Source organism: Phyllostomus hastatus, unplaced genomic scaffold (genome assembly GCF_019186645.2).
Source record: "Phyllostomus hastatus isolate PE091 unplaced genomic scaffold, TTU_PhHast_1.1 phas_contig_86, whole genome shotgun sequence".
Classification (NCBI taxonomy): Eukaryota; Metazoa; Chordata; class Mammalia; order Chiroptera; family Phyllostomidae; genus Phyllostomus; species Phyllostomus hastatus.
This window is the reverse complement of record NW_025333977.1, coordinates 49410157-49424092: the sequence shown is the minus strand read 5'-3', so window position 1 is coordinate 49424092 and position 13936 is coordinate 49410157. Positions and strand designations below refer to the sequence as shown.

Here is a 13936-nt window from a genome sequence, read left to right as displayed (position 1 = left end):
ACAGAGCCTGTAAACTTTTAATAGAGCGTTTTTACAGTCCCAGAAAGAGAAGCTCCGAAATGTGCTCACTTTCGGTTTAGCTAAAGAAAACAGAGGATGGATGGGTGGGCTACTGTAACTGGCAAACTCAGAAAAGCAGAGCTGGATACCTGGTGATCTTAAAAAAAAAAAAAAAAAAAAAAAGGCAAATCCCTGGGCAAATCGTGTAGCGAAGGGTGATCATTATAACAAGAGAGTTGTTACATAATTACTTGTTAACTACTGACAAACACATACATGGCTACAAAATGTCATGGTTACTCTAACCATTGAAGATAGTGTACCTAGGGCACGAATCACTGGTTTCTACAATTACATTTCATTCAAAGAAATAAGCAATCCCGGGACCTAACCCGACGACTTTTACATATACAAAACAGCCTCCAGCAATTAAGCCAATCGCCTCTAGGGACGAAATCGGCGTTTCCCTGTAATATTGATCTTTAAAGGGGAGGAGGGATACGGAAAGAAGTACCTTCAAAGAGCTAAACATCACCTCGATAAAAACGACTTCACTCCAAACTGAAAATTTTGAACCAAAAAGGTCCCCCTCCCCCCACACACACACCCCGTCCCCTTGCTCAGTTAGCGCAAAACCCAAGACCTGTGTCGGATGCACCTCATTCCAAGATCTTCCAAAAAGTTTACGAGGATTTACCGAAGAGGCGGGAAGGAAAATAAAGCACGCAAAAGCGGGGGAGAGCGAGCTGGTAGGTTACGGCAAAGAAGAACCCGATGAGGCGCCCAGCTATGTCGTGCAAGGCCCGCTAACCGAGAAGCGACCCTACACCCGAAGAGCAAGCGCCCCTGTGGGGCGCCGGAACTGACAGCCGCTCAGCTCCTGCCGCCGGGGGTCCCCCAGTCCCCAGCCCCCAGCCGGGCCCCCGCCGCAAGTCCCCTGCCCGACCCTTCCCCCGCAGCGCCGCCGCTGCCCACTGGGCCAACTTGGCCCCGGGTCAGCGCTGCGGAGCGCGGCTCTGGTTGCCTGGGAGGCCGCCGGCGCCCTTACCTCCTTCTGCTTGGGGTCCTGCGGGTAGACGTCCGGCGGCCCGAGCCGGGGGCGTTTCAGCGGTCTCTGCTCATAGCTGAGAAGCCCGAAGGCGGCCATGATCTCTCATGTTAACCGGCGAAATGAATGAGAGTTAGAGCTGGAGCAGCCGCCTCTGAGCACCAGGGAGCAGCACTTTGCAGACAGACTCCCTCTCTCCCCCTCCTCGCCCGCTCGCTCGCTGTGGCGCTGCAGGAAGGAATAAAGCAGGTTGGATGCTGCCGCTGCCAGGCACGCAGACACGCACTGATGGGGGCAGCCTTCGGCGGGCACCCGGCTGCTCGGGAGCCCCAGGACGCAGCGCTCCTGCGGCGGCGGCGGGGCTGGAGGTCCGCCCGGGTCTTTGCAGCGCTTGCCTGCAGTCCTTCCCAACCCTATCCCCAGGGGGAGGAGCAGCCGATGGAAACGTGTGACTTTTTTCACCAATGGACCCTAACCCACCCCAGCCAGACGAAGGCAGGGGGTGGGGGAAGGGCGCAGGGAAAAAAAAAAAACTTTTCTCGGCGCTCGGGCGGGTGGCCCAAGCGCTAGCCCCAGGCTAGGGTGGCCCTACGGCCCCAGGCAGAGAAAGCGGAGTGGCCCGCCCCCGCCCCTCTTCCCGGACAAGGATCCCTTGCCGCCACCTCGTACCCCGCACACCCCCGCCCCCTGTGCGCGGACTGGCAGGGGCAGAGAGAGGCCTGGAGGGGATGGGGCAGGCAGAGATGCGGCTGAGGAAGCGGCGGATGCTTCCTAGACGCCCGCGGGGCTCGGGTGGCGCATCCGCGGCTCCAGGCAGGCGCCGAGTCGCGCAGCTGGCGGTCGCGGCGGCCGGTGGGGGCCGCTCACGGTGGCGCGGGGCCGACTTAACCCTTTGCTGCCCCTCCAGGGGCTGGGGACCGGGGCTGAGGGTGGGCGGTGAGCGCCGACGGGAGTAGCCAGCCCGCAAGCATCTCGCTCTCCTCTAGGCCGCCGCCCTCCCCCAGACCTCCGCTCCTCCTCCCACCCTCCCCCACCCGCCCGACAGTTTACCTGTTGGTCCCCAGCTAGTGAGTGGGCAGGGGCCGGCGGCGGCACTCAGGCAGCCGCAGCCTCCATTATTCGGGTTGGGATAGAGTGGGGTGAGGAGGTGAGTGATTTTATTTGTCGGGTATCAGTATCCTAGCGAGCTCCGGGGACGCCGAGAAGTTTGCCACAGTCTGGGGGCGGTGGGGAACGCCGGCTCGCCGCCGGCGTTCTCGCCCCCACTGCCCCGAGCGCGAGCTTCCGAGTTGGCGGACGGCGGCGCGCCGGCCGCACTGAGCATGCCCAGCTCCGCGGCCGGACCGCGGAGGAGTTGGCTGCGAGCGCGCTCCAATCCACCTCTCCGGGTTTTCGCAGCCGCAGAGCGCGCAGCCCGAGGGCCCGGGCACTGGACCGGCCAGGGGGTGGAACGGGGAAGGAAAGGGCGCCCCCAGGACCCCTCTCTCCGCCGCAGGCAGTGCGGTCCGCCTCGACTTCTCGTAAAGTCGCCGTCCCGGTGGCCTAAGCTGCAAATCTCACCTGCGCCAGGCGTGTGGGGGGAGGGAGGAGATCCTCCGGGGAAAGCTTAGTCCTCCGACCCGCCAGCACTGCCCACTTCCGAACGTGGGCACCAAGATGCTGGGCCACCTGCCGTGCGCACTACCAGACCAGAGCTTCGGGGGCGGGTCCGTCCAGTCCCGAGGGACGCCCGGGGAGGCGCGCCAGGAGGATGCGCCTGCACTTGACCAAGAATGATGGCTGCCACTTACGGAGCCCTCCCTTGGTGCCAGGATCGTGACAGTAAAGGTCTGTGATCCTTCAAAGAAACCTTATAAGATTATGCTGTACCCTTTTTATAGCTAGAGAAACTGAGTCAGCTCAGAGAGGCCCAGTGACTTGCTCAAAACCACGTAGCCTGATCCGAGCTCTCTGACCTATTCTCCAGGACTTGAATTGGAAGGGCAGGGTTCCTGAACTGCCCTTGCGTGACTGTGTCATGTTCCCCACACCTTGAGGAATTTCTCGGCTCCCACGTCTATCCTCAGCAAGACGTGTGAGCATAATCTTATCCAAAGACTTTGTGTGATGCCTGGCACATAGTAAGTGCTCAGAAGATGTTGGTCAACTCTGAATATCTACTTACCACTGCTGACTTTAAGTAAAAGGGAAGGAAGGAAAGATTAGATAAGGCCTTGGCAGGGTATGAGAGGCTACTTCCTCACTCCTGACCTTGACCTAATAGCACCTGGCAATGCAGCCTGTGACCAAGTCTCACCTATAGTTTTTGTCCTCTTTACTCAATGTGAGCAAGTACTTTTAGAGAACTGTTTCCATCGACCAGGAGGCGTTTCCTGTGAACAGTTCTGCACCCTGCCCTAAGGACTTATCTTCCCCTAATACCTTGGGTGTAACTGCCAAGCTGAACTTGCCCTATGATATAGGCGTCTATTAAATCTAGCTTCCTTGCTTGAGGAAAAGGACAGTTATCTAACTTTATTAGGAAATTATCAAACATACCAAAAAGCAGAAGAAATGCTATAATGAACTCCCAATTACTCATCTCCCAGCTGTGACAGTTATCAAAGTTTTTCCATCCTTGTTTTATCTTCCCCACCCCCAATATATAGTGACATACACTGGAGAGAACAGTGTTATGTATTACTCAGCCTCTGTAGAGTATGGAACCTCGCACATGGTAGGCACTCAAAAACATGTTTGTTTGCTGGTATGGGATGGAAGATGAGTGGGAGGGTGGGTGTGCCAGTGTGTGAATGGATAGATCTCTACTACTTCAGGGATACCTTGTGCTGATATCCCAGTCTGATGGGAGATGTAACCTAAATTCTTCCCTTGTATTCCCAGGCAAAAACCTCCAACTGGCCTCCACAAAGGAAAAACTGTTGAATCATTCAAAATCTTAGCTAACCATAAAGACTTTATTTTAAAATCAAAATGTGTTAATAATATGTCTCTAGCGTTTGGGGGAAAGGGATAGTCCTCTCCCTATTGGTTCCCCTTCTTAACTTTCTTAACTCCTTCCCTTGTTTTGAGACAGTCTGGCATGGATTCTTTGGCCCTCTCAATATTTAAAAAAGAAAGTGCACACTTTAATACACTCGAATATCATTTAATTCCTCAAAAGTCATTCTTTCAGTACATGGGCCTCTGATGGGCATTTTGCTCCCTCACCCTGGCCTTTGCACTCCTCACAATCACAGTGCACCCCCCACCTACCAATCCTATTGTTTCTCCTTAATCCCTGGCCCCAGTTCCCTCTCACTCCTATTTCCAAGTGAGGAATTCCCAGGCTCTCACTTTTGGATAGCCACCTGAGGGCAGCCCTCAGAGTCTGGACTATTTGAAGCCCACCCCAAACTCTTGAGGTGCAAAGATGATTCTTCCTTTCTCTCAGTCCCCTTTGCACTTATTTTCCATTCTCCTCTTTTAACACCTCATTATTTATTGGCACACATTCAAATATGCCACACAGAGAAGTCCTGTTTCCCTATCCCTACCTTAACCTCATGCTCTCCTTCTTCCACTTTGGGTTAGTCTTTAAACTGACTAAAGCCGTTTGACATGGTGGGCTTAACATGGAAGCCACAATGTTCTATGCTGTGCTTCAATTTCTCATCATGGTGCTGGTTAACACAGCTGATGACCACAATTTCTTATTGAATAATATGAGTCTCGTTTACTACTGTCCCTATAAGGGGCATCTTAATCTTTACCAGGCTAATGGCAGCCCCCCTCCCTGAGCCTGGGAATTGTTTGCATGGAACAGGATTACTCAGGGGGGAAAAACACAGGCTTCCCAGACAGGTTCTAGCCCAGCCAGAAGCAACAAGTTCACTTACCTGAGGAAGTTTTGTACAGCTGATGAGAAAGGAGTTGAAATGTGGCCGGAGAAGGATGGATTATAAACCATTTTAAGCATGTGGAACATTATCCTCCAAATATGAAGCTAACTCTCTAGGGCTGCTTTTGTGAGCTGACAAGTGTTTAAAAGCTGACCCTTTTTCTTGGGTCATATCCAAGGGCTCCTCAAAGACCACTCAGTAACCTCCCTAGCTGATTATGCTCCCTTTGCAAGCCCCAGTCTTCAGAATTCTGCAAGGAGTTCCCTTGTAGTTACGACCTTTTTTGTGCTCTTGGGCAAAGTCCCTATAAGAAGGTTCATGGCCAGCTTTCTGTCCCTGTGTTTGGTCTGCAGGAAACACGCCGATGTCCTTTATCCACACATACTCCAGTGCAGGCATTTTCCCACCAGCCTAATCTCCTTGCCCACCATGGATGCATTCTGCAAGACACACTTCTTTACTTTGAACATTCTCCAGCCTGGGTCAGTGGACATATGTCAAGTGCCCAAGCTAGTTGTCTTCTCAAAGCTCTTTTTACAGACTTGAGGTGAGGATAACAATTTCTTTGGCCAAAAGCAGAGACACAGTTGTATTTGCAGAGCAGATTTCAAAAGATGAAGGTGGAGAAGGGCTAGGAGCAGAGGCAGAATGTTTCCCCATCAGAAAAGGAAGAATGATCTTATTATCGCTGCTTTACAGGTTAGCAGGTGAAGTTCTAAAGGTAAACTAACTGGCACAAGCCAGGATCAAACCTAGATCCCTCTGACCCTCTAACCTACACTCATCATTGTCAGTGTGCTAAAGATGTAAATGATCATTTACGTAACTCATAAAAGTGAGCCTCAGAAGACAGGCCTGATATAAAAGAAACAAAACTCCCAACAGCTTGACCTGGCATCGAGCATGCTTCCACTCAAGTGGAAAGAAACAGTTCTCAGTGTAGGGCCCCTAGATAAAGTAATTAAAGTGGCGGTGTTTCCCCACGGGACTGATGCTTGTCCAGGTGTATGTATTACTGTGTTTTGTTAACAGATTTTCTACAGGCAGTGTTGTTTGCTTTGTTTTCCTTATATCCCTATCACATTTAAATGTATTTATTTTGTGCCTACTTCTGAATCAAAAAGGAAAATTTCCCCTTTCCTTTTGGCCTTTAAACAAAAGGAAAAATGAGAATGACTTGAGAAGTTGGGTCAAAATAGAGAAAAAGAAATGGAAGATTAACTTTGGATGGTCCAACCAAATGGAGTTTTTAACATAGTCTTTAAGCTACTTATAGGACTGTAAAGCATACTCACATGAAGACACCCTAAAACAGCACTGACAATAGAATTGTATTGCTAGCCAAATATGTACTTTTACGTTTTCTAGTAGCCACATTAAAAAGGTAAAAAGAAATAGGTGAAATCTATTTTAACAATACATTTGTTTAATCAAATATAGCCAAATATTATTTTAACATGTGATCAATTTTGTAATTTATTCATATTTTACATTCTTTTTTGATACTGTCTTAGAAATCTAGTGTGAATTTTACTCTTACAGCACATCTCCTTTCAGAACAGTCACATTTTATGTATTCAAAAGTCACCCGTGGCTAGTGGCTATCATACTGGTCAGCCTAGCTCTAAAAGGATATTTGTTTCAATCCTGGTGAGCCTGTGTGACATATGGGATCTCAGTCAGATCACTGAGGAAGCAGGTGAGCTTCCAAATTAAAGCAACGAAAATAAAGAGAGAAATAAAACAAAAGAAAGCTGAAGAAAAAAGTAAAGTCAACTTGGGGAGACATTGGTACCCAAAAAGCAATTAGTTGCTAACAGATGGAACTGTCAGGGGGTCAGGAATATGGAAAGAAAAGTCTGGAACTAAAAAAAAAAAAAAAAAATCAAAGGATGTGATAAGAGGATTTTGAATTACCAGCCTGAGCCAATGACAAGGCTAACAATTTAATCTTATTCACCAATGAAACAGTGCCTGCTGCATTTACAAAAAGAAGGCCTACTTGCTGGTTACCTATTCAACTTACTCAGAGCTGTTCAAAACTCTATAAGCAGACAAATGCTAAACAAACTCAAGAAAGAGTTCTGTAGAAAATCAAAATGCAAATTTATTGATACAAAGGAATTGCCCCTTCCACAGACTGAAATCAGCATATCCCCTTACTCAGATCACCCCCTTGCTGGTTGTAAAGTTTGTTGTAAAGTCAAATTAGTGAGCAGAGCTTTCTTGGTGAGCATAAAATTAAAGCAAAGGGAGCTGAATAATCTCCAAGGATTGTGTGCTCAGACTGCCCCAGAGAAGTCACCCCCCATGTGACAGGAATAGGACAGATGCCACACCTCTGCTTGCCAGTCCTTTTGGTAGATACATGGGCAGGTAGTTGCTATCCGAGGTCTTTGTTGGTTACGTCCTATTACCAGAAGTTTTGGTGGTGCACAAACCTGTTTTTTAGGGTTGTTTGTCTTGAGCTGGCATAGTCACTTCTGGACTCTCTAGAAAACTCTGGGTCCACATTTTCAGAGATGTCACTCTGCTGGAGCTGAGGCAGACTCGCCCCTCTGTGCGTGGCCTGTGGTCACAGCCCCAGTGGAGCAGCTCGCCTCAGAGGCTGCTGGCTCCCACAATTCATGGGAGTGGGATCCCTATTATAAGGAGGCCTCTGCTACCCAGGCCTGGCCTCAGATTTGGGGGACAGGGAGGGGATTGATTAATTTGTGTTCAGTTACATATTAGTAGTTACCTCTTTCTTATTGTCAACTAGTCAAGATTCTAGTCATCATCATCTGTTAGGATGGGTTATATCTGATGAAAGTTAATCTTGTATTTATTTATGAAATATTTCAGTTCTCAGAGTATCATTTCTTTTTGCACTGAATAGGAAAGCATGAAAAAGAAATTGAATGGCAGAGTCTTGCTATTACACAAAATATCTTGACAGATTAAAATGATAAACTAAATGTAACAGGATCAAATTTTATATAAAAATGCATTTCCCCTGTCTATGGGACACATAAAAGACAGTTTGGTATCTACAGTTTGCTAAATCTAAAGTTTAAACTATAAGCAATAAAAAAACAAATGCCAACTCTTTCATCTCAGTAGCATTTAGGGAATAGTAGGACACAAATCAATTACATGAGTCTTGTTTATGATGGCATTTTTTACTAATATTGTTAAACTGTTGCCTAACATTCCCACCACTATGCTTTCCCCAGAGATGTTAACAAAAAGTGAAATTTACCAATTTGGTTTTCATCTTCTATCATTTCTTCTGCTCACCCTCTGGCAGAGATGCTCTCAATCAACCAAAATGTTCAACAAGAGGATGGAAGAAAAGAGAATTAAAATTCCTGCTAAACCTTCAAACAGGAAAACCAGAGCTTGACTAATCTAGAACTGACCACAAATGATTTGATAAAAGCAGTGGCTTAGCCCTCTCCTTCCGCCACCCCCACTGGAAGTAAACTTAAACCTCAGCTCTTTTCCCTCTCTGCTCTCAGCCTTACCCACAGTCTCTATTCCCACCTCGCATTCCAGTCCAGGCTGTTCACAGCCTCTCCAGCCTCCATGCACTGCTGCAAAAAGGGGATTCCTCTGTCTCCTCAAACTCAAGATGCCCCAACTTAATGTCTGCCTGGCTCGTCACTGCACCCCCAGCTGGCCCCTGTGTCCTGCAAGCAGGGCAGGACCAGGTGGCTCTAGTTCCAGGGGTTAGGAGAGAAGGGGGAATACCTCTTGGCTGTAGTTGTGGTATGTGGAGCTGCAGAGTAAATATAAAAATTATGTCTCAGAGATTGTTGCAGATGAAGATGGAGAACTGTGTCAAATCAGCAAAGGAGTCTGGAGGAGTTGGGAGCTGTCGGTCCCGTGAATGGGAAGTATTCCATAGTTATGGTAAGAGTGGGAGACAAGGGGATCTGGGCACTCTCAGTGCATACGCATGCTACAGCAAATAGAGGGCAGACATCTCCCAACTTTCCAACATAGAATCATTTCATATCTTCATCCGCACTTAAGCCCTATTGGATCTTTCTGGCCCAGTTCTCCCAGATTCATCCAGTCCTCAATAATCTCTCAGCTACAGCTTTAGTCCAAGCTTGCAACTTTTCTTGCTTTGGATTATCTTTACATCCCAACTTGTTTCCCTGCCCCAGTTACTTATCTTTTTTGAAATCTAATGCATAAGGTTATCAAACAGATTTTTTCCTAAATTTTATTTCTTGCTGAAAACTTTTTGCTAAATCCTTGGTTGGCCAAAAAGTTCATTTGGTTTTTCCCATAAGATGGCTCCACTACCACTTAGTTGTCTTTAACTTCATTCTAAACAATTTTGTTAGATTGTATTGTGACAGCTGTCATATCAGCATGCATATAAAAAAACTTATTAAAATCTGTGAATTTTTGTGTAGCCATTTCAATATTGAAGATGGAAGAAAATATGCAACATTTTGGGCATATTATGTTTTACTATTTCAAGAAAGGTAAAAACACAACTGAAGCACACACAAAACATTGTGCAGTGTATGGAGAAGGTGCTGTGACTGATCAAATGTGTCAAATGTGGTTTGCAAAGTTTTGTGCTAGAGATTTCTCTCTGGACAATGCTCCACAGTCATTTAGACCAGCTGAAATTGACAGTGATCAAATCGAGATATTGAGAACAATCAACATTCTGCCCTGTGGGAGGTAGCTGACATACTCAGAATATCTAAATTAATAAAGCTGTTAGTGAAAATAAAAAATGTGTCTTTTATTTTACAGAAAGAACTGAGCAGACTTTTTGGCCAACCCAATATCAAGTTTAAACTCCTCAGTCTTAAAATCTAGGTTTTCTTACAATGTGCTAAAGGGATGGGGCTCATGTGGCTCCAGTCTGGGGAGTCAATTAAGCCATCATCCAGGGATGCTTTGACTCCCTCTTTCTTAAAGTCCATTCCTGAGCATTTAGAGCTCTGTGTTTAAGTACAAGAGACACTCTACTGCCTCTTGTACTTAAATAAGACTGTAGGTGCCCCAGAAGTGGAGCCTTGGAAAGCTGCAGCTCACTCTGGTGGAAAACAAAGGTGGAGAAGAGCAGGAGTAAGAAGCATTCCCATATGTGTACCACAGTCAGACATCATAGTCCTGGCAGAGCCTGGGTTTCCCATTCTTACAAGGAGTTGAGGATAGGATTAATGGCCAAAGCCAGCATCCTCCATTACCAGCAGATTGTGGCATTTCCAAGCAAAGAAGGAAGTAGCTGTATGTGCCACAGTGGACCCATAATTGCTCTCTCCTAATGATGCAAGAAGGAAATAGAAGCCCCCTTTTCCAACAAGCCTCAATAGCACATTCAGAGAGAATCATGCCCAGCCAGGTCCAGTAAGCAAGAATGTATGGCCTGGTACCCTGTGATGCTTTGACTTTAACTGGATACAAAGGTCAATTAAGTACATTGGATGCTGAGATCAGTGGTCTCAGACAGTTCTTCCCTTAAATAGATAGTGAGACCTCTCTGGATCTGGATCTGGAGTCCAGAGCACTCCAGGATTCTGATCGAGCAGGCAAAATTTAACCACCTACTGGCCCAGTGATTCCCACCAGGCGAAGCAGTAGACCTGCATCCATTTGCCAAGAGTTATGGTCAAGAAATTACATTTGCTTAACAGAGGTTTATTGGGCATCTATTAAGCATGAGGCACTTTAAACGCTGGGGTTACAGCAGTGCTATAACTCAGTTGATGGCACTTCCAGAACATAGAAGAGACAATCAATCACACAAACTAGTATAAAATTGTAACTGTGACAAGAGCTTCAAGAAGAAGGGCATGTATCTCTGAGGTTCTAGAAAGGGGATTCCTTGTAGAAACAATGCTTGAACTGAGATCTAAAAAATAAATAAAAATTAGGCAAAAAGAAGGAAAGAATGTTCTAAGCAGAAACAGCCTATGCAAAGACCCTGTGGCTAATAGGACTGAAAGAAAGCCAGCATACCTGCAGAGAGGTGTGAAAAGGAGCCAGGTGTGAGGTGAGGCTGGAAGGTAGAGAAGGACCAGACCATGTAAAACAGCATAGGTTACTGAGGAGTCTTTATCCAATTGGGAATGAGAAACCATTTAATGGTTTCAAGCAGAAGAGTATCACAATCAGATTTATATGATAAAAAGATCACTTTGCAACACAGAATATGTATTGGGGGGGAAGTGGTCAGACTTGATGAGAGAGGACTCATTAGTAGAAAATAGCAAGTCTAAGCAGGAAATGATGCTTGCTTCTATTAGATTGATAGTGGAAGTAGTCTTGGAGATAAGTGAGAAGATATGATATTTGAGAAATAAACTGGCAGAATTTAGTTATGATCAGATATGGGGGGATGAGATTGACAAGATGGTTCAAAATAACTCCCAGGTTTCTGGGTTGCAGAAGAGGAACTATGATGGTGTCAGGCACTGAGAAAGAGAAACCAGAAGGGGAACCATGTTTCTAGAATGGGGTGGTGGGGTCGGTAGAGCAAAAGTTTAATTTTGGACACAATGATGTGAGATGATGTTGTAGGCAGCTTCTCAAATGACTCCCGATGATTCCTAACTCTTGGTACTCACATCCTTATATAGCCCCTTCCCCTTGTGTGAGTTTATGTTTTGCTTTTAATGCATAGAATAAAACAAAAATGATGAAATGTTCAGCTTCCTCTCCTGTCCCCCAGCCTCTCTGAAGCCTCCCTCACTCTGGAGGAGCAAGCCTCCGGGAAAGTAGCCCTGTGAAGAGGCCCTGTGGTAAGAAACTGATGTCTCCCGGCAACAGCCTTGCAGAGCTGATACCCACCAACAGCTACCTGAGTGGGCTTGGCAGTGGTCCTCCCCCACTGGAGCCCTCAGATAGCCGCGGGCCTGGCCAGCACATTGTTTGCAACCTCCTGAGAGACTCTGAGCCAGGGGCTCTCGCTCCACCAAACCTGGACTCCTGACCCACAGAAACTATGAGATAATAAATGTTTGTGCTTTTAAATGCTATGTTTTACTTTGTTACTCAGCAATAGATAATTAATACATTTGACTTTTGTAGAGTTAAGTATTTTATTCAAGAAAATATGTTAAGTCAAAAGAAAATTAGAAGTTATGGAGCTCAGAGAAGTGTAGACTGAAGTTATAGAGTTGAGATCATGGGCACTTAGGAAGACAGTATGAAGCAAAGAAGGAAAGATTACTGAAACAAGTCTTGAGGATCTCCATAACTTACTGGCCAATTAGAGAATGATTTTGCAAAGGACACAGAAAAGGAACAGCTGGAGAGGTGGAAAGAAAGCCAAGAGAAAGTTGAATCATGTAAGTCAGAAGTCAGTGTTTCAAAAAAGTAGAGATTGGTCAATTAAATGAAATACTGAAATCCTGTTGTTCGTATGAGAGTAATCCACAATTCCAGCAGGAGCCGATGGTAAGACTGAAAGGCAGAATGGTGTGGACTGAGGCCGGGGTATACAGAAGTCCAGAAAAACATAGACAGCTCTCTCCAGAATTTGACCCATGTAGGTGAGAAGAGAGATCAGGTCATAACTGAAAGTGGATTGTGATCGTTATTTTTTTTAATGAGAAAAATGTGAAATGTATAAATAAAATCTGAAAGATTTGGGTAAAAAGAAAAGATTGAATATTCAACTAGGAAAAAAACAGTAGATAGAGTGAACTTCCTGGAGGGCAGAAAGGGATTCTCTTTAGATGGGAGATGGGAGGTGGGGAAGTTCTGCTACTAGAACAGGAAACAAGGACCCACAGGATAAGTGCAGAAATACTCAGGAGGTTAAAAGTGTTCCTATGTGAAAGATCCTACTTTTTATTTAACGATCTAAGAAGAGAGATAGTAGGCTTGAGAAAAGGAGAAAGGTTTCCACAGTCACTGTGGGAAATGGGAAAATGAAAAACAGAACTGTAGTGTTTTGTATAGTGTGAGGACCTGTTGGAAATTAATGACCTTGAACTTATAATGGAATCAGTCTGCCTCATTAGGTGATAATCAGCTGCTTGGATACAGGCACAGTGAAACAGACCATTGGGTTCATCCAGGTATAGAACTTAGGCATATGGAGGTAACAGAGGGACAGAGTCTAAGAGAGATAGGAGTAGAGAAATACTGCTCATGAAATCTATGCCAGATAGAAAGGGAAAGGTTGATGGATTAGGACATAGCAGAGGACAGGCCGTGACAATGGTCCTTCTTTTTGCATTCTTTCCCCTGGAAGAAGGGAAAGCCACAGTCAAGCAGAGCAGTGCTTACATTAGTAATTTAGGAGGAGTAGCACTACAGGTAGTGACAATACCCAGGAAGTGTCTATGGGAGTGGATGACAGAAGTAGAGAGAAAAATCACTGAAGATGAATGGAAGGCAAGCACCTGAGTGGCCATGATGCTGGACAGGCAACCCACCTGGCTGTCACCCAGACCGATCAAGGCTTAGGTATAGTGGGCAAGCAACTGGCTTGTCCTGTGAAACAGTGAGCCTTTTGCCACTTGCCAATGTACATAATGGAAGAGATAGAGCAGAATAGCTAAATGGCATGAATGCAAAGCAGGGTCTTAAACAAAACAGTGGAAATATAATGTGGGGGAGTAAGGGAGACGCTATGGCAGACATTGCTCTTTCTCTGCCTGATATCTTTATCCCTTTCCTTTTTTTTTTTAGGGGAGAATGCGAACGTAGTCCCCCACTACTACAAATTATGCAGTCAAGTTTCCCACATTTGGGGAAATCACAGGGGTCAGCACATCTGGATAAGCCTCGCCCTGGGAAAACCACCTTCGTGATTATGGTATCTCCCGTGCCAGGTAAGTACATCCCTTTCCTTTCTACCTAACAAAATTCTATTTTCTGATGTGTGATATGCCGGCTAAGTACACCTACCTTCTTAGATTCCCTTTCATTAAGGAGTGGCCATGTGGCACACCTCTAGCCAATCAGACATCAGCTTAACTTTACCAGAAAATCTGAGAATGTTTTTGCTTTTCTGATGTAGGCATCACCCTTTCTTGCCTGG

At 46.1% G+C, this 13936-nt stretch overlaps 1 protein-coding gene and 1 pseudogene across 1 annotated transcript in view; both read right to left on the bottom strand.

The window, feature by feature from the left end:
- Window positions 1–2189, bottom strand: part of MED12L (mediator complex subunit 12L) — a 316418-nt gene extending 314229 nt beyond the window's left edge. The window contains exons 1-2 of the mRNA XM_045851889.1: window positions 2099–2189; window positions 1049–1276 (exon numbers count right to left, since the gene is read on the bottom strand). Coding sequence (XP_045707845.1) covers window positions 1049–1147 — 99 coding nt within the window. The 5' untranslated portion in view covers window positions 1148–1276; window positions 2099–2189. The remainder of the gene's footprint in view (window positions 1–1048; window positions 1277–2098) is intronic.
- Window positions 2190–13581: 11392 nt separating this feature from the next.
- Window positions 13582–13735, bottom strand: LOC123827652 (annotated as a pseudogene).
- Between the last annotated feature and the right edge of the window lie 201 nt (window positions 13736–13936).